Here is a 23,052-nt window from a genome sequence, read left to right as displayed (position 1 = left end):
CAAAGTATACATACGGACCAAAGAGCATTACATGTGGTGGCTGTGAACAAAATCGAGATTTAGCAAAATGTTGCTGCCTTATTAGAAATGCAGAATGGATCTCTGAAGTATTCCATGGGACAGTGGATGGATTTGCCAAATACCCATGTGCTCCTCGGAGGGCGTGTGCGAATACGAATGAAACGTACCCTCCCCTCTGAGGAAAAACTGAACGAAAAAGGGCAGCGGGAAGGGTTGTGTGTGGTGTGGGGGTGGTGCATAGGGACACTCACTGTGCAGTCCGTGGGTGCCTCAAGCCCTACTCAGCAGTGGTAGCGCCGCCTCCTGTGGGGTGTGTAATATCCGCCGTCGCTTCTCATTTTCTCTATTTTTTTCCCTTTGCCTTTTTTTTTTGCTGCATCTAAACGCTCCGAAAGAGCCGCCACGGAAGTGGGGGGTGAAAGTGAATGGAACAACCAGTCCGGTGTGAGGTAACGTTGAGTATGTCTACTTTCTCCGATTCCTGGTGAGGTTGGCGGCTTGGGAGTTGGCGGGGTGGGTGTGCGGGGTGAAGGGAGAAACTTTGAGGGAGTTGGAGGGAGTGATCAGAGACTGCAATCTTCCACTTGGCAGGTGAAAGGAGGGAAGCAGTTTGTTTCTGAGTCTGAAGGAGGGTCTCGACCCATTCCTTCTCTCCAGAGATGCTGCTGCCTGTCCCGCCGAGCTACTCCAGCATTTTGTGTCTGTCTTCGTTTCTGGACGTGGTAGATTGAGTCTGTTTGCCACTTCCCTCGGACCTCCCGAGGAAAAAGACACGGCCGCGACTTGAGCCTGTGTGCGGAACTACTGGGAACTTTTGCCGACTTCCCTGTGCTGTGCTGCGCCGTAGAGCCGGCGTCCAGGGCGGCTGCAGCGGGATTGAAACCAAGGCGGGGGCGAAATTCAAACAATGCGTACCCTCCCCCTCCCTCTTGTGTACACATTTAGTTTCTTATCAAGAACAAATGAACAATCCACGTTCTGCACACAGTGAGAATTTCCCCGGGACCCGGAGGTTGAACTGAACGAAACCACAAAATGCTGGAAACATTAAACAGGCCAGGTAGTATCAATAGAAAGTGAAATGGAGTTCAGGCTGATTCTTCAGCAGAACTAAGGTAGTATCAATAGAAAGTTAAATGTGATTTGGAGTAAATAAATAAATAAAATTGACCAGTATAAATTGTCCAACTTCCACTATAGTCCCTGGTGGACTCTTCGAAAGTAATGACTACAAGCAGGTACAGGTATACTCCTGACATTTGTAACAGTCGATAAGATGCCAAGTGTGTCATGAAATTGACATATTTCCACCATCAGGGGCCAAGGGAACTGATTGCATAAATGTGACAAATCCGAGTTTAGTGCCAAGTGGAATGGTTAAACTGAATGGTATTTGAGGAGTGACGATAAGGAAGGAGGGAAAAAGCGATTTGATGTGTATTACGTCTGAAGCGATAAAATGCCGAATCAATGAAACCTCTAAATGTGTTGCGAACATACCTCGGATTTAATGTTAAACTTGAGGTTTGTTCCACTACTGGACAGTACAGCAATAAAGCCCAGTCTATAACCATATAACAATTACAGCACGGAAACAGGCCATCTCGACCCTTCTAGTCCGTGCCGAACACGTATTCTCCCCTAGTCCCATATACCTGCGCTCAGACCATAACCCTCCATTCCTTTCCCGTCCAGATAACTATCCAATTTATTTTTAAATGATAAAAACGAACCTGCCTCCACCACCTTCACTGGAAGCTCATTCCACACAGCCACCACTCTCTGAGTAAAGAAGTTCCCCCTCATGTTACCCCTAAACTTCAGTCCCTTAATTCTCAAGTCATGTCCCCTTGTTTGAATCTTCCCTACTCTCAGTGGGAAAAGCTTATCCACGTCAACTCTGTCTATCCCTCTCATCATTTTAAAGACCTCTATCAAGTCCCCCCTTAACCTTCTGCGCTCCAAAGAATAAAGCCCTAACTTGTTCAACCTTTCTCTGTAACTTAGTTGCTGAAACCCAGACAACATTCTAGTAAATCTCCTCTGTACTCTCTCTATTTTGTTGACATCCTTCCTATAATTAGGCGACCAAAATTGTACACCATACTCCAGAATTGGCCTCACCAATGCCTTGTACAATTTTAACATTACATCCCAACTTCTATACTCAATGCTCTGATTTATAAAGGCCAGCACACCAAAAGCTTTCTTTACCACCCTATCTACATGAGATTCCACTTTCAGGGAACTGTGCACAGTTATTCCCAGATCCCTCTGTTCACCTGCATTCTTCAATTCCCTACCATTTACCATGTACGTCCTATTTTGATTTGTCCTGCCAAGATGTAGCACCTCACACTTATCAGCATTAAACTCCATCTGCCATCTTTCAGCCCACTCTTCCAACTGGCATAAATCTCTCTGTAGACTTTGAAAATCTACTTCATTATCCACAACCCCACCTATCTTAGTATCATCTGCATACTTACTAATCCAATTTACCACACCATCATCCAGATCATTGATGTACATGACAAACAACAGTGGACCCAACGCAGATCCCTGTGGCACCCCACTAGTCACTGGCCTCCAACCTGACAAACAACCATCCACCATTACTCTCTGGCATCTCCCATTCAGCCACTGTTGAATCCATCTTGCTACTCCACCATTAATACCCAACCATTGAACCTTCTTAACCAACCTTCCATGAGGAACCTTGTCAAAGGCCTTACTGAAGTCCATATATACAACATCCACTGCTTTACCCTCATCAATGACTGTTCCTAATCAGACCCTGTTTATCCAGATGCTTATATATATTATCTCTAAGTATCCTTTCCATTAATTTGCCCACCACTGACGTCAAACTAACAGGTCTATAATTGCTAGGTTTACTCTTAGACCCCTTTTTAAACAATGGAACAACATGCGCAGTACGCCAATCCTCCGGCACTATTCCCGTTTCTAATGACATTTGAAATATTTCTGTCATAGCCCCTGCTATTTCTACACTAACTTCCCTCAATGTCCTAGGGAATATCCTGTCCGGACCTGAAGACTTATCCACTTTTATATTTCTCAAAAGTGTCAGTACTTCCTCTTCTTTGAATCTCATAGTTTCCATAGCTACTCTACTTGTTTCCCTTACCTCACATAATTCAATATCCTTCTCCTTGGTGAATACCGAAGAAAAGAAATTGTTCAATATCTCCCCCATCTCTTTTGGCTCTGCAGATAGCTATCCACTCTGACTCTCTAATGGACCAATTTTATCCCTCGTTATCCTTTTGCTATTAATATAGCTGTAGAAACCCTTTGGATTTACTTTCACCTTACTTGCCAAAGCAACCTCATATCTTCTAGATGGATTCCCTTGCTCTATCTACACTGGGTAATCATCTATGAGATGCTGTTGATTTGGGGATTATTGAGTAAAGAGTTAGGAGGTGGAAAATGAGTTACTTATTTTAAATTGATTATTTTAATGTCCTAATGATTTGTTGGAGTTTTATGAAATTTTTATTTCTTAAATCAGACTACTCTTTAAATTGCTTACTTTAATTTCTGCGATATTAGACCCATCAACGTGTATGAAGGAACTGCAGATGCTGGTTTACACTGAAGATAGACACAAAATGCTGGAGTAACTCAGCGGGACAGGCAGCATCACTGGAGTGAAGGAATGGGTGACATTTTGGGTTGAGACACTTCTTCAATCTGGGGTCGACCCAAAACATCACCCATTCCTTGTCTCCAGAGATGCTGCCAGGCCCGCTGAGTTACTCCAGCAGTTTGTGTCTGTATTAGATGTCTCAATGTCAGGGACATTTTAATAACTGGATTAAAACCATTTACAATTTTTGCAGCTGGTAAAGTCCCCTCTCAGAGATGTGCCAGTTACCAGACACAGTCATGTGGATCCTCGGTCTGCTTCCTGGAGATTCTGTTGGCATCCAGTCCATGTCATGAAGCTAGGGTATGAAGGACTAGAGAAGACGAGCCCTTCACCTCTAGGCAGATAAGTGTAGGTGTGGAGAAACAAGGTGCAGTGATTCTAGTCTGATTTCAGAGTCTGAAGAAGGGTTTCAGCCCGAAAAGTTGCCTATTTCCTTCGCTCCATAGATGCTGCCTCGCCCGCTGAGTTTCTCCAGCATTTTTGTCTACCTGCAGTGGTTCTAGGTTAGGAAACTAGCCTAATGGCAATGATCTTCCATTAGCCAGAAACATTCTGCTAATAATTCCATTGATATTGCATGACCTACTGAATATTTCGAGTATTTTATTTTCATTTCCAGCATTGACTATATTGTACTCTTGTAGAAAAAAAGGATGACGGTGTTAGTTGAAGGGATGTGAGGAGGATGGTGTGAAGCATAACCACCAGCATGAATCATTGGGGCTGAATGGCCTGTTAGTGGGTTCCTATATTGCTCATTGTTTCTCCAGAATGAGCCCAGGTTTCAGAATTGTGGTTGAGGTGAGCAAAGTAATGAAAAGGAACTGCAGATGTTGCTTGATACCACATTATATTACTTTATCTTGGATAGACACAAAATGCTGGGTTGACTCAGTGGGTCAGGCAACGCCTTTGGAGAACATGGATAGGTGATGTTTCTTGCTTCCAGTTACCCCCCCACCCCCCACCTACAATCAGTCTGAAGAAGGGTCCAAACCTGAAACATTACCTATCCATGTTCTACAAAGATGTTGGCTGACCCGCTGAGTTACTCCAGCATTTTATGTCTATCCAAGGGTACTAGGTAATTGGTGATGAAATAAAAGTGATGACTATTATCTGAAAGATATTTTGGATTTCTAAAACAAAATAAAATTAAAACATTAATATAAATAATTTAAATATAAATCGAAATTATTTAGGGAGGGGAAGAACAATGGAAGGCCTGGCATGGGGGGACCACCGTGTGGGAGAAGCATGGGCAATTGGGGAAGGGGGGAGAACAAAGGACAATGGGTACCCAGCGTGGGGGGGACTGCTATGGGGGGGGGGAGGAGGAGCCGGCAGGCTTGTAACTTTGTCAGCGCCACGGGTGGCTGCTATTTGTATACATTGGGTATGCAGCAAAGAATTTTACTCACATGTGACAATAAAGTGTTCCATTCCATAAATCAATTTAAAATAAGTAATTCCATCCTTTTCACCTGGTAAATCTTTACCCCAAATCCCCACTAAAATCAACACAATCATGTCATCATTCAGGATTCATGGACTATTCCACTCTCTTAATTCAGGATCTGATGAGACGGTGTCATTGGAGCAGGACGGCAAGAAATGGTTATGTATGGTTTTCATTTGAACAAATGAATAACACAAATTACAGGAGGTTTTTTTTGGCGATCGAACATTGGTTAATGCAAATTATTTCCCAATAAAAATGGAAATCTTTTTCTGAAGTTCAAGAACAAAAGATGTTTTCACCACATTGGATCTTCGTGCTGTTTAAATTCCTGATTGGAGCATTCCAATGTGATTGCATGGCTTTCTTTCACCAGTGTCTTTAAAGTCACCCCCCTTCAACAAATGGTATATTATGAATACTTGTAACAGACTACAGCAACAACTACACTTAAAAGCTGTTTCTCTCCTTCATTGTAAATATCTCTCCTTCGCTCCTTTGTTGCAATTATCAGTGCACCCAAGTTCAGTTACCCATTTTCTGTCTCTAAAACTGCTGTATTCAGGAGGCTGCATTGCCCTTTAGTTCCCCAAATGTCTTAAATTTTAAAACTCTCATCCGTACTTCTACTCCTTCTACTTCTACACCAGGACTACCTATTCTTGTATTGTCTTCTCTATTTTTGCTCCTTTTTCACCTTCCCCAACTTGTTTGAGCCTCACAGTAAAACATATGTGTTTAAACTGAGCTTTTAGTTACCCCTCCTAACAGCGATGGGTCATTCTCTTTATTTTCTACTTTGTAAAGTACCTCAAGGCATTTTACATGTAAAATTGTAATGATAATTTTTGCTGCATTCGGCCTATTTACTAAACTGAAAAGTATTGGAAGTAATTATTTCAAAATAGAATAATTCGATTTTGTAAATTGTTCAAAATACTAGAGTGCTATAACAGAATTCAAAGGTCTGAAGTCTTAAAACACACATGGAGAGAAATAGTGAATAGATTGAATTTAAAGATGAGTACATTACTCCAAAGCAGTAAATTATTTCACGTTTTCATGAAACCTGAAAGACAATATATCCATATCCAGCCAGAAATTGAATTACTAAACATCAGGAGATCGAGTAGTTTACCTTACAAGATACAAATTGCTGGAGTAACTCAGCAGGTCAGACAGCATCCCCAGCAGGACATGGTTAGTGATATCTCGGGACGGGACCCTTCTTCAGACTGTTTTACCTGTTTACCCTAATGGTTAAAGCCTTTGCACTGGGAATCTGAATTACTGAAATGGCAAACAAGATCTCGCAGTAGAATTTCATCAAACACCAGGCCCGAAGTAGATGTAGGATGCCTCTCTTGCTTATGACCTACTGAATCGAGCTAATGCCTACCTTTCTTTACAGTAAGTTTCTTTCCTCCTCTTTCAAGATAAATAACAATTATATCCTTCTTTAAAAAAATGGATCAAATAACTAATTTAAACTATGGTTAAAGATACTTCATGAAGAATTCTTCTTGACTGTTACTGACTGTGGCATGAAGACACAAAAGGCTGGAGTAGCTTGGCGGGTCAGACAGCATCTCTGGAGAAAAGGAATCGGTGATGCTTCGGGTTGAGACCCTTCTTCAGACTGTCTCTCGAGAGATGCTGTCTGTCCCGCCGATTTACTCCAGCTTTTTCTGTCTATCTTCGTTTTAAACCAGCATCTGTAGCTCCTTCCTACAATGTAATGAATCATTTCTTGAATTGAATGTACTTCAATAGAAAAAGATGCAGCCATTTCTCAGCTTTTTGCTTATTAGCTTTGGTACAATTTATTGCAACAGTGTTAATATTCAGGTAGTTGGATCAACAAAGTTCGAGATTGCTGCTTGGGATAGAATAAATGCCAGCTGAAAAGCAAACCCATTAGTTGAGTATAGTTTAATGTCACGTGTACCGAGGTACAGTGAAAAGATTTTTTGTTGCTTGCTATTCAGTCAATGGAAAGTCTATACATGATTACGTCCTAGCCGTCCACAGAGTACAAATACAGGATAAAGGGAATAATGTTTAGTGCAAGATAAAGTTCAGCACAGTATGGTTAAAGATACTCCGATGGTCTCCAATGAGGTGGATAGTAGGTCAGGACCACTCCCTATTTGTCGATAGGATGGTTCAGTTGCCTAATAATCTGGAGGTATGCGTTTTTACACTTCTGTACCTCTTGCCTGAGGGGGGAGGTTGAGAAGAAGGAGTGTCCGGGGTGAGACTCATCCTTCGTTATGCTGGTGGCCTTACCAAGGCAGCGTGATGTGTAGATGTAGTCAATGGAAGGGAGGTTGGTCTGCATTTTGGTCTGGGCTGTGTCCACAATTCTCTGCAATTTACTGTGGTCTTGGATGGAGCTGTCCGATAAAATACTTCCTATGGCACATCTGTAGTTGGTGAAAGTTGTAGAGGACATGGCGAACTTCCTAAGCCTTCTAAGGAAGTAGAAGTGTTGTTCTTGGCCATTGCTTCGAAATGGTTGGTCCAGGACAAATTGCTGGTGATATTTACACTTTGGAACTTGAATCTTTCTACCATCTTTACTTTAGCGTCATCAATATATACCGGGGTATGTGTGCTGCTTCATATCATCTGTATACCATTATATTTTCTTGGTGTGGGAAGGATAGGGATTTGGACCCATCATTTCCAAATAACTTTTCCTTAGGAATAAATAGGTTTAAGGTTCACTGTTGTCACATGTGCCGAGGTACAGTTAAAAGATTTTTTGCATGATATCCAATCATATCAGATAATCCTATACACAAATACAATCAAGTCAAACTCAAGTATAATAGGTAGAGCAAAGGGGAAGATGCAGAGTGCTGAAAATAGTTCGCAGCATTGTAACACATCAATTCTACAGACAAAATCCAATGTATGCAATGGAGTAGAGGTGAATCGGACAGCACCCTAGCTTATGGTGGCATGTAATCATTCTGGGAATTATTTGGAGGCACCTGATGAAACAGATAGGCTTTTTGTCATTGTTTTTTCTAACTTAAAAAAACCCTAGTTTATTTATTGGATTATAAACATATTCTCCATATTAGATTTTGAAAACCAGATGCTTCTACATGGATACTTGGATCTGTGATTTATGATTTTATTTCATGTCTTTCTGGGTCAAAACAAACATTGCAAAAGTTCATTGGTGCTCTTACTAAATTCTATATTTTTTGATGTTTGAATCAGAGTTCTGGGTACAAGGGTTCTCTTAAGGGTGGAGAAAAACTCAGGGAGCTAACATGGGTGGATATGAAGATAGATACACAAAAAGCTGGAGCAACTCAGCGGGACAGGCAGCATTTCTGGAGAGAAGGAATGGGTGACATTTCGGGTCGAGACCCTTCTTGAGGCATTCCAGCTTTTTTGTCTATCTTCAGTTTAAACCAGCATCAGCAGTTCCTTCCTACAAATGGGTGGGTATAAAACTCCGCACCCTCTCCACTATACTTATTTATAGTCATGTTGTTCAGAACGGGACAAAAGATAGGTACAAGAAACAGGTGTGCACCATCTTACAAGAGACCAACCAATTATGACGTGATCTTTTCATTTAAGGCTGTCAAATATACGTTAAGCTGATTGGCAGAGTAAGCCGAGTGGAATGCAAGCCTTTCATTGAATGCTTGAAATGAGTTTAATAATTCTAACAGTTTAACCAACACCTCAAATTTGGTTATGCTCAACTCTCTCCTTTCAGGCAAAAAATGTAATTAATTTACTAACTGCTGAGAGCAGGGTATGGCTACATGACAATATGCAATGAATGCGTTGCTTGGAAGCCACCAGGTTTGTCTCCATCTCCTCAAAGGGATCAGCAGAGAAGATATAATTCATTGATGCATCCATTGATTGAACACAAAGCATAGTAATGTACACTTGTAAGATGCTTCATTATGTCTCCTTTGCTCTGTTGGAGTAACTCAGCAGGTCAGATCCCATCTTTGGAGAACATAAATAGGGTGGGGTGAGGCGTTTTGCCGTTTTGGCCTGAAGAAGGGTCCCCACCCTTCTGTCACATATCTACAGTATGTTCTCCAGAGATGCTGACTGATCCGTTTAGTTACTCCAGCACATCAGCACATTGTGTCTTTTTTGTAAACCATAATTTCAAGTATGTGTTTATTAGATGAGTCCCGTATATTTTCTGTTCATGCGAGCATGTGTTTGGTGGATCTATATCTTTATGGCTGTTTGGAATAAATAATACAACTGGTACCTGAAATATTTGCAGTCGAGCAAAGTTTGGATATTTGTAAATTATAACCATACTGTTTGTGGAGCAAATTTGTCTTTGGTTTTCGCATTCTCCTGGGAATAATGTGTTCCTCTTGAAAGCTGAATCGAACCTCATTATAAAAAGATAATTACATTTTAATACATTGTCACCACCATCTATTTGTCTTCTGTGATTGCATTACACAATACTCTCCAAATGTTTTTTTTTCTTTCTTTAATGTCAGTAATTTGATGGCCATCTTTGAGTAAAGAAGAGTATACATTTTATGAAAGATAGAACAAAACTACATCAAGCTAATAGGATAATAGAATTATGGACTTTTGGGTAGGGAGCTGCGGGGCGGGGGGGGGGGTAGATTTTAGGGGAGCAAAATTAAAAAAAATTAAAAACACAGGTGAGATGAATATCTGAGGACATTTACACTGGGAGCTAACGTACTAAACTGACAAAAAAGACACTGCGCTGGAGTAACTCAGCAGGTCAGGTAGTACCTCTGAAGAACATAAATAGGTGATCCTTCGGGTGGGGACCCTTCTTTAGAATTGGCCTGAGGAAGGGTTCCCTCCCTAAATGTCACATATCGCTGTTCCCCAGAGATGCTGCCTGATCTACTGAGTTACTCCAGCACATTGTGTCTTTTTTGTCAGTTTGGTATGTTGTTCTCCCAGTGCGAAGGTCCTCAGACATTCATCTCAACTGTGCTTTTAATTTTGTTTAGTTGTCGCTCCCCTAAAATCTACACACGTGTCTTTTTTTGTAAACCAGTATCTGCAGTTCACGTAGTTCATGTATGTTAACATACCAACTCACCTTTCTCATTGCTGGTGCTGACAAAACCTTGCAATTATGCAAGGAACACTAGTTTGATGGAGAGAAATACGTTCATTCTGTATGGGTACAGTTGCTGAGTTATTTCATTCTGTTACCTAATATTTGGCAAATCTGTACATTTTAGTGCGGGTTAACTAATGGATTGAATGAGCTTTAATTGTTTTATTTTCTGTATTACAGGAATGAAAACTGATGTTTGATTGTTTAATTTATTCAACTGTGACGAAGAAACTTCAAGTGACAGATTTTCTTTCGCCCGTTTTGACTTGAACTGGAATTCTGTTAACCAGGAATTGAGAATGGCTTCAATAGATCCATACCAGTACATCATAGTAAGTACAGTATATCGCTTCCAACACAAACATGTTTTCATTTGCTGATTGTTCTTATTTTATAATGCAGTGCTTATTCTTACTGGGGAATAGAATGCCTCACATTTCAGGAACCCAGTACTTTCAGGTTAAAATAGACCACTGCATTGTCATGCACCAAAATCTATTGAGCCATTTTCACCAGCAAAACCCATTTCAGACTACCCAGGTGTCTGCAGCAAGTTAGTGAGCAGTTTTGGTCACATTTGGTGTTACAGACCCATTTGTTCTTGAAAGTACAAAAAAATTGGATTGAAACTCTGCATTATTGTAGTCAATCACTTTTGATTTGGGTTCAGAAGTGAATGACTAAAGGTTTAGGCTGGTCCTGCCAATACAAGGCTACTGCATTTCCAATCAGTTGATAACTCATCTTATTATTATAATAATAATAATAATAATAATAACAATAATAATAATAATAATAATAATAATAATAATAATAATAATAATAATAATAATAATATATTTTATTGTCATTGCACATAAGCGCAACAAGATTTGGTATGTAGCTTCCATCCGATGTCATAACTGAAATAACTAATAAAACTTAGATTTAGATACCCCGAGAATATGGTTTGTAAGAAGAACATTACAACAGTAAAATAGTCAAAACAGTTCAAACAGACTAAAGTGCAGATGTGTCTGTGTGACGTGACCATCCGAGGGAGACTGGGGGTCCATGGGGGTGGGGGACACTCAGCAAGGCCGGTTCAGAGCCGTTATAGCTCTGGGAATGAAGCTGTTCCTGAGTCTGGAGGTTCGGGCGTAGAAGGCCTTGTAACGTCTGCCAGAGGGAAGTAGTTTGAACAGTCCATTACAAGGGTGTGACGAGTCTTTGGATGACGGCCTTCTTGAGGCACTTCTCAAAATAACGTACACAATATTTGAGAGAAGTGCATTGCAGTTTGTTGCAAACACATCCTGCCAGCCATCAGATACAGTATGGGAGGAGTCCCTACAGAAGATGGGAAAGGGTGGGGAGGAGAAGATGTAGATAGTGGTGAGATCTTTTTGTGGCTGGAGGAAATAACAAAGGATGGTGTGTTTAATGTGGAGGCTGGTCGGGTGTAGGACTAGAGGTTCTGTTTGGAGGGAGGTAAGATGAGATCAAAAAGCAGAGGAAATATGAGAGAGCACTCCGACAATCATAGTAGAAAGGAAGTAACTTCCTGAAAAAGCACAGCTCAGATGTCCTGAAACAGAAAGCCTCCACTTGCGTGCAGGTTTAAAGGAGATGGAGAAATTGGGAGAAAGGGATGCTATCCTTGCAAGAGCGGGTGGGAAGAAATGGAGTCCAGGTAGCTGTGGGAGTCAATGGATGTATAATAAATGTCAATTGATAATCTTGTCTCTCAAGATGGGTACAGAGAGAACTAGAAAAGAGAGAAAGTGTAAGAAATGGTCCAAGTGAATTTGAGATAGATTTAAAAAAATGCTGGAGTATCTCAGCTGGACAGACACCATCTCTGGATAGAAGGAATGGGTGACGTTTCGGATTGAGACCCTACTTCAGACACGGCTTTCGACTTGAAACGTCACCCATTCCTTCTCTCCAGAGATGCTACTTGTCCCGCAGAGTTACACCAGCGTTTTGTGTCTATCTTCAGTGTAAACCAGCATCTGCAGTTCCTTCCTACACAAGTGAATTTGAGATTGGGGTGGAAGTTCGTCGCAAAGGTGATAAAATTGTTGGGTTCTGCATAGGTCTGCAGCTCCGATTAAGTCACCAATGTAACAGAAAGAGAGCGTTTGGGAGTGGTATCACAGAAAGTATGGAACAGTAACTACTCCACATAACCAACACAAAGAAAGATTTAGCCAGGTCACATGGCCATATTTTTGATCTGTAGGAATGAAAAGGAGTCAAAAGAGAAGTTGTTCAGGGTAAGAACAAGTTTCACTTGGAGGATAAAAGTGTTGGTGGAGACCTTTAAGTCCTTCCTAATTGGAGATGGGGGCAAGGATATGTAAAAATAGTCGGTTGGTGAAGTTGGTTAGTGGTGACATGCATTCATACGAATAGCTTGTTTCAGTTCTGCAAAAACTGCACATTTCTATTTATAGTGCAGGTGTGATTTACTGCAGTTAGGAAGGAAAAGTAAATTCATGGATGATGTTGAAGTCGGTGTTTGTGAAAGAGGTTTTGAAACTTTTGGGCAAATCATCATGCAATGAGGAGAAAGTAATCAGTGAGTCAAATTGTGCCAGCTGAGGCCACAGCATGAGTTGGTCAATGCAGCACGGACATTGAAACCACATGGATGATGTTCCAGTGGGCAGAGTAATGCAGAGAAATGTTGTGAGGGAATTTCTTCCAAAACTAAAACCTGGGCTTTGTGCTATTTTCCAGATTTTATTATTTCCCCACTTGGTTGTTTGTTTTGACCCAAGGAAAGCCTTTAGGGAAGATTTAATTTTCTCCTCTACTTTCATTTTTTGCAGCAAACTCTTTTTACACTTGTTTACATTTCCTCATTCCATGTAACCTTCCTCTTCACTAATTCTTGAACTCCATTTCAATTCAGTGAAGACATACAGTTGCATCAGAGGTGACAGATGTCTGAGCCTTCCAGTCCCCTTTACTAGAAGTTACAGAAATATGCTTCTTGTTTCCCTCTAGAAATTGCCTTTACATGGATTCGTAGAACTATAGTTTGGAAACAGGCCTTTCATTCCAGGAAGTCTGTGCAAACCATAAAACGCACATTTGCATTAGTACAAAAGTGCTTGAGGCAGGTACAATAGCAACATTTAATGGGCATTTAGACACGAATAGGAAAGGTTTAGAGAGAAATCGGTCAAACATAGCCAAATGGGGCCAACTTATATGAGCACTTGGTCAGCATCTGGTTGGGCCAAAGGGCCTGTTTCCGTGCTCTGTGACCAAGACCCAATACTGAATCTTTGAAGCTGGAAATATGAAACAGAAACAAAATCTCAGCAAGTTGGACTGCATCTGTGGAACGACAAGCTGGCAATGTTTTGGATGTTTATCAGAATTGATTTGATTTTATTCTCCCCACATTCCCATGAACCCCTCATGCCTCCCAGTGCCACCACATGGCCATTAACCTAGTAACACAAATGTCATTGGGATGTCATAAGGTCATTTCTTTATTCCCCATTATCACTTTTGCTTCATTCTCCAGCAATCCAACGTCCACTCTTGCTTCTTTCATGCTCTTTACATAACTTATCTGGGAGGAAACCCAAAGCACCCAGGGGAAACGCCACACAATAATAAAGAGATTGTGCATACTCCATACAGATAGCACAGGAGGTTATGTATTGAAGATAGATTCACAAAGCTGGAGTAACTCAGTGGGTCAGACAGCATCTCTGGAGAAAAGGAAAGATGACGTTTCGGGTCGAGACCCTTTCTTTAGACTGGTTTGGCTCAGCAAGGAAATCGAGAACATTTCCATATTCTTGCAACTTCGCAGGGTTTAAAAAAAATGTAAACAGCACCTTCTAACCATACAGCTTGAATTTTATTTCTCCTCTCCTTTTTACCTTATTGTACTGATGCCACTGGCTTTCCAAGACTTTTATTTTTTTTAAAGTCAAGGGTTTTGCTCTCGCCCTGTTTAATCTTGGCTTTGACCTTATTGTGGGGAGGATAAGTTGTATTGCATCTACAATGCAATTGGCCTGTGTCAGAATTTATGCTTCTATGAGCCTCCTTCCACTCCTCTTCTTCACCCAACACTGTTCCTCCCTTCCTATTGTAATCATCAAGCTTCCCCTTGTATGCATCCCTGCTTCAACCACTACATATTTTGCATAAAACAGTTTTACTTGAATTCCCCATTGGATATATTATTGACACTGTTGCATTTATGGCCATTACTTTTGGACTTGCACGTAAGTGGAAATATTTTCTCTATACTAGTCCGTCTCAACTTATCACATCTCGTTTGGCATGATCTATTCTAGAGAAAGAAAGCTGGCCACATTCAGCCTTCGCCTCATGATTATATCTTGGTCTAACCACTGTTGGAGGCAATTTTTCTGCTGGTCACTATTTAATATAATCCCAATATTTGTTTTGATCTTTTTCTAGCCTTATAATGCCTGCTTTGCAATTATTCAGTGAATTATGATGTTACCCAGGATCATTTAGTTCCTTTACATTCTCGTACTTTTCTTATCCGGGCAGAGCCTGGTGCTGTTAGTCCATTTGTTAACCACACTCATTTATAGACAAACACATTTTTCAATTTGACAGCTTTCTGCAAGCGTGTTAATAGTGTTGTGTAGTTTGTCACATACTTCCTTTGTATTATCTACATGCCACAAGTAGGCATCATCCTTGCTGGAGAGATAAAGTGCTGTTCTTCGTCCAGACTGTGAGGAACAAGTATGGGCATTGTATTTTCCCACTCACTCAGCTCCACCACATCCATGCAATAAAAATAAGCACAAGTTTGAAGTTTTTTAATATTACGTTTACAGAATTTTTTCTTTCACATTCCTACCTGTGGTTCAACATTTGTTAAATTTGAATATATTTCAATGAATTAACTATGAACAAAACTCTTAGCGCTGAGTGCTATACCAGGTAGAAATTGCTACAAAAGTTCTATTTTAAATGATCCTATCAATCTCTCTCGCGACCTTCTCTGCAACCAAAACTAACCTTTTCTGCCTTTCCCAGTTCTGTCAGAAGGCTGACCAGAAACATTAACCCTATTTCTCTTGCCTAACCTGCTGAGTGTTTCCGGCATATTCCGTCCCCCCCCCAGATTTACAGCATCTACTGTTTGATTTAGTTTTCTTTTAATATTAAGCACAGTGCCAGGAGAGGATCATGATGATGGTCAGTGCAGCATCTGAAGGAACTGCAGATGCTCGTTTATACCAAAGATAAGACAGAAAATGCTGGAGTAACTCAACGGGCCAGGCAGCATCTCTGGGTAGATCGAATGGGTGGCATTTTGGGTCGAGACTCCAGCATTTTAGGTCTATGGCCAGACCAGCAACCTGTTGAGCTCCAAAGCTGAGTAAGGAAATTGAGAACGTTTCCATCTTTCTAACGTTTTCAATGTTACCTTTTCCCGCCCAGGCTGATGAAAGGGCTTCTACTTGAAACATTAACCTTGGATTTCTTCCACAGTTGCTGCTTCATGTGCTTACTGTTTTGAGCATTTTCCATTTCTTTTTGCCTCTCAGTCCTCAGTTAATTGCAGGAAGTTCACCCTGGTATAAATCAAATTTTATTCTTGTGTGCTTTGTTCAGTACTTGGCCATCCTTCATAATACTATAGCTCTGCTTTCAGGTCCTGTATTTCACATTGCTTGGTGAGAGAAGTTGTTTCCACCTCTGATGTCAGCGAGATATTTTGGAATTGAGTTAGGTGCACAGCGTAAGAGGTGACAGTAGGTCACTGTTGCCCAATTTACGCAAGTGAGATAGACCGTACGGACTGGTGGAAAACGAAACAAAAAATATAGTTGTAATGCTGCTTTGCAACCCCAGCAATCTGGGTTCAATCCTGACCTCTGTTGCTGCCAGTTTGCTCATTCTCTCTGTGAACTTCCTTGACGTATGCTGGTTTCCTCCCACATCCCAAAAAACATGCTGACTGGTAGAATAATGGGCTACTGTAAATTGCTCTTGAGTGTAGATGGGTAGTAGGAGAACATGGTATATTGGTGGGCATGTGGGGGAGAAAAGATTACGGGGAAAAAGTGAGAGAATGGTATTGATGTAATTGCTCAGAGCATTGGATCTAATGAAATATGATACATATGACTGATTATCACATTATTAGTTGGGCACGACCCTGACTAATAATGTGATGATCAGTACGAGGCATTTGGAGATGTCCACATCATAATTCTCCTTGGATATAATCATAGGTATGAAATATTTGTGTGAAATTGCTTTTTTAATATGCAATGGGTAAATATCTTTATTTTCAAAATGAATATGCTGATTTTTGTTATTGCTTAGTTTAGTTTAGAGATAGAGGAGAAACAGGCCCTTTGGTCCATCGAGTCCGCTCTGACCAGCGATCCCCACACACTAACACTGACCTACACACACTAGGGACTATTTTACATTTTATACCAAGCCAATTTGGAGTGTGGGAGGAAACTGAAGATCTCGGAGAAAAACCCACGCAGGTCACGGGGAGAACATACAAACGCCGTACAGACACGCACCCATAGCCAGGATCGAACCCGGATCACTGGTGCTGTAAGGCAGCAACTCTACCGCTGCGCCACCGTGCCACCCACTGCCACTGTGCCGCCTATGCATCCCATTTAAAGGTGCACAGGCCTACAGGTTTCTTGGGGGGGCTCCTAAAGAAAGCGCTACCAGTCTCTTAGGCCTCAAGGAAAAGCATAGATTGTTCAAAAGGAAACAAATGACTAAAAGGTGCTGGTACAAAGATTTGAAGGGTTCTTATATTCAGTCACAATTGCCTTAAAAAAAAAAGCTATCAGTGATGAGATGGGCGATAGGCCTTTGTGCATATATCATCTAATCATATCTAGAAATTTAAAACATGTTGGATAAGATCTCACTTCCAGGCAATGGTTTCAGTTTGTGACTTTGTTTGGTCACTTAGATACTTATCTGAAGCAGAATGCTGAATCGAATCTAAATGAATGATTGAGGTTGGTTTAGGGCAGGATGAATTGTTTTCTGAATGCGCACTGGCCACGTAGGAAACATCGTTGGACGCACGTAGTCATCTACCCATCTGCTCTCACTTCTGGATAGCCTGCAGTCAGTTATGCCGTCCCCTGGCATTCTCGGTGCACATGTTCTTTCTGGTTTCAGCAGGGTAATGTAACAAATCTGTAGTGGAGACTGGTGCCTTATAGTGCTTGGATAACACAAACACAGATAATTAAAAAAGGAATGGATGGATTTGTCTGAGGATCTGCCTGAGATACTGTGTTTTTTTTACAAATTATGGTTGTAGGCAAAAATGAAATTTGTTTTGTTTTGTTTGTCTTTTTAAATGAAATGGCATTTTTCAGAAATTGGCACCAAAATCCTTTATTTCTAGCATTGAAATTATGGTTGTTTGAAATTATAACATTGCAACCGGAGCACCAAGTCTCATTCTTCATCAGAATGGCATCGCAAGGCCTCTGTTTATGTACTGAAGTTAATGCACTCTAAACTCCACAAAAAATTGGACTCTAGTTACTTAACAAAGTAGTAATGCAGTTAATCTCCATCCACATATCTGTAAGCCACTTGGCACAGGCCCAAAACTAGAACAAAGGCCGAACATTTTAGAAATGTTAGCTGGTCAGGCAGCATCTGTGCAAAGAGGAAGAGTGTTAACATTTCAAGAGGTTGAGTAGGCTGGGATTCTATTCCTTGGAGCGCAGGAGGATGAGGGATCCTCTTATAGAGGTGTATAAAATTATGAGAGGAATAGACCGGGTAGATGTATAAAGTCTCCTGCCCAGAGTGGACGAATCGAGAACCAGAGGACATAGGTTTAAGGTGAAGGGGAAAAGATTTAATATGAATCTGAGGGGTAACTTTTTCACACAAACAGTGGTGGGTGTATGGAACAAGCTACCAGAGGAGGTAGTTGAGGCAGGGTCTATCCCATCATTTAAGAAACAATTAGACAGGTACATGGATAGGACAGGTTTGGAGGGATATGGACTAAATGTGGGCAGGTGGGACTAGTGTAGTTGGGACATGTTGGCCGGTATGGGCAAGTTGGGCTGAAGGGCCTGTTTCCATACTGTATCATTCTATGACTCTAATTGGAAGACCCCACATTAGAACTGGGAAGTAGCAATAAAAAAGTTAATTTTAATTTGCCGAGAAGATAGCAAGGGGATTTGATAGGGAAAAATTAATATTTTTGAAGCCAGGTTTCATAGTTCAATGGGCAGTCGGATAATCATTACCTTTATCATTTTAAGTAAGTAAGTAAGGAGGAACAGCACTACAGATTTTGTTTAAACAGCTTATAACCCAACAGCATGAATATTGATTTCTCTACATTGTAACCCTTGTGTTTTCTCTCTCTTCATCCCTAGTCCTCTTGCTAATTTCACCGTTTGTATTCCTTCATTCTCACCTCATCCCCAGCCAACAATGGATCATTGTGGGGTCCACCTTACCCGAGTCATCGATGCAGGCTCTGCTTTGTTCTGTACCTTCCCATACGTCTGGTTTTCCCCTCACTAACTCTCAGTCTGTAGAAGGGTCTCGACTCAAAACATCACCTTTTTAACTTTCATGTGTTATTTACATTTACAAAAATTGCAGGGCCGCGGAAGATGCCCATCAGGTCGAGTTGTGCTAATAGAGCGAGGAAAATTGAAGCAATGTCATAGATCGATGACTTACAGAAGAAATGGCCATGTCTAATACAGTCAGAAAAAAGGGTTACCTGAGGTTGTGAAAGCAAGTCTGCAAATTTGCATTGAGCATCATTGTAATAGTGCTGAAGGCTACAGAAATCGGAGCGGAAGTGGAATGGAGATTAAAGTGACAGGCAACATGAAACTTGGCGTAATTCCTGTGATCGATACAAAGCTGGGTCAGACAGCAAAATTCCTGTGGATTGATTGCAGGTATTTCATGAATCAATCATCCAACCTACGTTAGGTTTTCCGGTGTAGACCATGAGAACATATTATCTCATGGTTACGTCAGCGAACATTGTGCTCTTTCAGTCATAGTGATACCAGTCTCCAAAGTAGTGTAATCTGCATATTTGATTTGGTTGATAGAAGCACCAATGATCAAAACTTTGCAAATCTATCCTGGGTTATGAGAGAGGTTGTAAATATGGTCAAGAAAAATGAGGCAAAAGTAAGGTGAATTCAGGTAGGGTCTTTAGGAATATAAAGAAATCAGGAAAGAACTCAAGGAGTGAATTAGGAGGGCAGAAGCGGCTATGAAATGGAATTGCCAAGTTAGATTAAAGAGAATCTCAAGGGTTTTAATAGATACATTATAATCAAGAGTGAAATGTATTCATGCCTATTCATGTATATGCTAATGAGTTGGTATTGTATATAAGTAGGGAATGTTGGGTAATAAACCTCTCTCGTGATCCAGGCAGCCTGCGTGTCAGTTGTTATTCATTCTGCTGTCCTGAATATAACAAAATTGGCGACGAGGATGGGATAGAGGTTGTGAACTCATCCTTTAAATACAGTGCAGAACTGTTTTGCAACACACAGTATTGTTTAACATTTTAAACAGTAAATACGGAGTTGTGTCACAGTTGTTTGCGAGCTGGACTGGAGAGGCCGCAGATCCTTCTATGCAGGGGACTGTAGTTTAAAACAGCAGCTGAAAAGTCGGCGAGTGTGTCAGGCTATCTCTATGTTGTGTCTACGTGGCAAGATGTTGTCCTTGGGATTGTATAACATTTTAGACTGAGCTTTTTTTGTCGAATTCCTCAAGCTGAATAGTCTTTGTACAGCTAAGTTTTAGGTGAATTGTTACACCAGAACAGACAGGAATTCGGGGTTTTTGAACCGACTTTTAAAAAAAAAGAGAACAACACGATGGCAGTGTCCACGGGCTACATCGGAAACCTTGGCACTTTTGACAAGAGAGCTGTTCAGCTCCTATATGGAGAGAGCAAACATGTTTTTCATGGCAAACAATATATTGGAGATTAGTGGTGAAGGAAAGATAGTGACTGAAACAAATAAGGCCATTAGCGAACGCATGAAAGCGATTCTGCTCACGGATATCGGTCTTGAAGTGTATGGCACACTCGTGAATCTTCTTGCACCCTTAAAGGCAAATGACGTGCCATTCAATGACATTATAAAGACGTTGGAGGAGCACTTCAACCCAAAGCCTCTGGAAATTGCAGAAAGCTATAAATTTGGCACTAGAAACCAGAAGCAGAATGAGACAATCAATGAGTACATTGTTGCCTTGAAAAACTTAAGTTTACACAGTAAATTTGGAACCTTTCTCGGACGAGCACTACGAGACAGATTTGTTTGTGGTCTAGTGGATGAACGAATTCAGTCCAAACTCATGAACACTCCAGATCTCACATTCGAGAAAGCATGCACGATTGCTACCACAATAGAGATGGCATCAAAGAATGCTCGCGTGTTTCGCCCACCACGGACTGCAGTGGCCGTTTACAGTCACAAGGCAGTGCCTATGGCCAAACCAAGAGGCGCTAAACCAAAGTATGGTGGGGAGCCGAGTTCAGCCAGTTGTTATCGTTGCAACGGTCATCACTCAACCCAATTTTGTCAGTTCAAAATGGCCAAGTGCTATAAGTGCCAGAAGAAAGGCCATATCGCCTCAACATGTCGGCCCAAGCTTAAAACAGGAAACTAACAATCTGCGGGAAACAAGCGACAACATCAGAGAGGAGTTCACAACTTGGAGGCGAACCCAGATGGAAATGAACTTGGGTTGTACACCATTTATGCAACCAACATCGATAAGCTTACAACCAGCCAAGGCAAGGACTTTCGAACTAAACTATTGATTGACGAACAGTTAATCGATATGTGTATTGACACGGCAGCAGATTGTTCGGTCATGAGCAGAGACCTGTACGAAACAAAGTTCCCACAGATACCATTGGTTGCGAGTAAGGTCAAGCTGAGAACCTACTTGGGCGAAGTTTTGGAGACATTCAAAGTATTCAAAGGTATTCAAAGGTTTTTATTAGTCACATTCACATACACCGAGGTGTAATGAAGTGAAATGCTTTTTGCCATTTTGCAGTACACAAAAGAATACAGACATAACACCAATGAGAGTCTAAAACACAAAGAACATCCCCCCACAATGGCTCCCACCATGAGGGAAGGCACAAAGTCCATGTGGACAAATGAACTGTAAAGTTCAGCATAATGGTCAGTCAGTAACACTGCCCATCATAGTGGCCAGCTACAGAAATAAGCCAACCCTCCTTGGAACGGATTGGCTGAGTAGAATAGAGTTAGACTGGAAGAACATTTTCAGCATCGATTCGTCTAAATCACGGCTTGTAAACGTCATAAGCAAATATGCAGACATTTTTGCTGACAGTTGCACGGGAATAACAGGGTACTCTGCACACATTCGACTTAAGCAAGATGTGAAACCTGTGTATTGTCGACCAAGACCTGTACCATATTCACTAAAGCGTATGGTTAACAGAAGGTAGAATCGACAGATTAGAACGGAATGGAGTACTCGTGAAGACAGACCAGAGTAACTGGACAACGCCAAATGTGGCTGTACCCAAGGCTGACAAAACTGTTTGACTATGTGGTGACTACAAAGTCACAATTAACCAAGCCGTTGATGAAGAACAATATCCGTTACCAACATCGCAAGATCTATACGCAGAATTTACCGGAGCAAGAGTCTTCACTAAACTGGATTAGTCTCAAGCCTACGCCCAACTCAATGTCGATAAGGAAAGTCAGCAGTACTTGACTATCAACACACATAATGGCTTGTATTCATATACAAAGCTGCCCTATGGTGTGAAATCCTCCCCGGAAATTTTCCAGTGTGTCATGGACCAACTATTACAAGGCATTCCGCACTGTGTGTGCAACCAGGATGACCTACAGATATTCACAGAGGGCATGGTAGAACATCTGGAAATCCTCAAGCAAGTTCTCACACGACTGAACTGCCACAATGTCAAACTGCGACAAAGTAAATGTGCATTTGCGCAGTCAGAGGTGGTCTACCTTGGACTCAAAGGTAGATGCCAATGGACTTCGCCCTGTGAAGGCGAAAGTTGAAGCAATAGTGAATGCTCCAAAACGCAACAATGTGATCATTCCTAGGGATGGTGCAGTTCTATGCATGATTCCTTCCAGATTTAGCAACTGTGCTAAAGCCACTTCATCATCTGCTACAAAAAGATGTGAAATGGATGTGGGGATAGGAACAGCAACGTGCATTTGACATCTGCAAGGAAAACTTGACAAGTGACAAACTTCTTGTTCACTACGATATGACACGCAAGATGAAACTTGTTTGTGATGTTTCAGGAAAAGCCTATTGCTTTTGCATCCTGCACCCTATCACTGAGTGAACGCAATTATGCACAAATAGAAAAGGAAGCACTCAGCATCGTGTTCGGAATCAAGAAATTCCTTCAGTTTCTTCTCGGCAGACCATTCACCCTAGTGACTGATCACAAGCCATTACTAGTGATACTGAGTCCCAAGTCAGCTATATCTTCCATGGCAGCATCAAGGATGCAGCACTGGGCAATTTTACTGTCCCAGTATGACTACAAGGTGGAGTACAGGAGCTCCCAGTGCAACACAGCTGCAGATGCGTTGTCCCGGTTGTCCCATGAGAACTCTGACGTGGGAAGTGAGAACTCAATCTACACACTGCAAGTTGTCGATGAAGACTTTCCAGTGGCTGCAACAGAAATTGCAGCAGAAACAAAGAAAGACAATGTGCTGA

General features: G+C 41.3%; 1 protein-coding gene across 3 annotated transcripts in view; it reads left to right on the top strand.

The window, feature by feature from the left end:
- The first annotated feature begins 247 nt into the window (after nucleotides 1–247).
- pla2g4a (phospholipase A2 group IVA) overlaps nucleotides 248–23,052 on the top strand; it is a 93,232-nt gene continuing 70,427 nt past the window's right edge. For 2 of the 3 annotated variants that reach the window (XM_033028204.1, XM_033028207.1), the window contains exons 1-2: nucleotides 248–470; nucleotides 10,456–10,607. In XM_033028204.1, the coding sequence (XP_032884095.1) occupies nucleotides 10,575–10,607 (33 nt within the window). In that variant the 5' untranslated portion in view covers nucleotides 248–470; nucleotides 10,456–10,574. Of the gene's footprint in view, nucleotides 481–10,455; nucleotides 10,608–23,052 lie in introns of all 3 variants that reach the window. The other variant, XM_033028205.1, reaches the window with a different exon arrangement.

Source organism: Amblyraja radiata, chromosome 10 (assembly GCF_010909765.2).
Source record: "Amblyraja radiata isolate CabotCenter1 chromosome 10, sAmbRad1.1.pri, whole genome shotgun sequence".
Taxonomy (NCBI): domain Eukaryota; kingdom Metazoa; phylum Chordata; class Chondrichthyes; order Rajiformes; family Rajidae; genus Amblyraja; species Amblyraja radiata.
The sequence above is the reverse complement of the archived record's forward strand: the minus strand, read 5'-3'. Positions and strand labels throughout refer to the sequence as shown.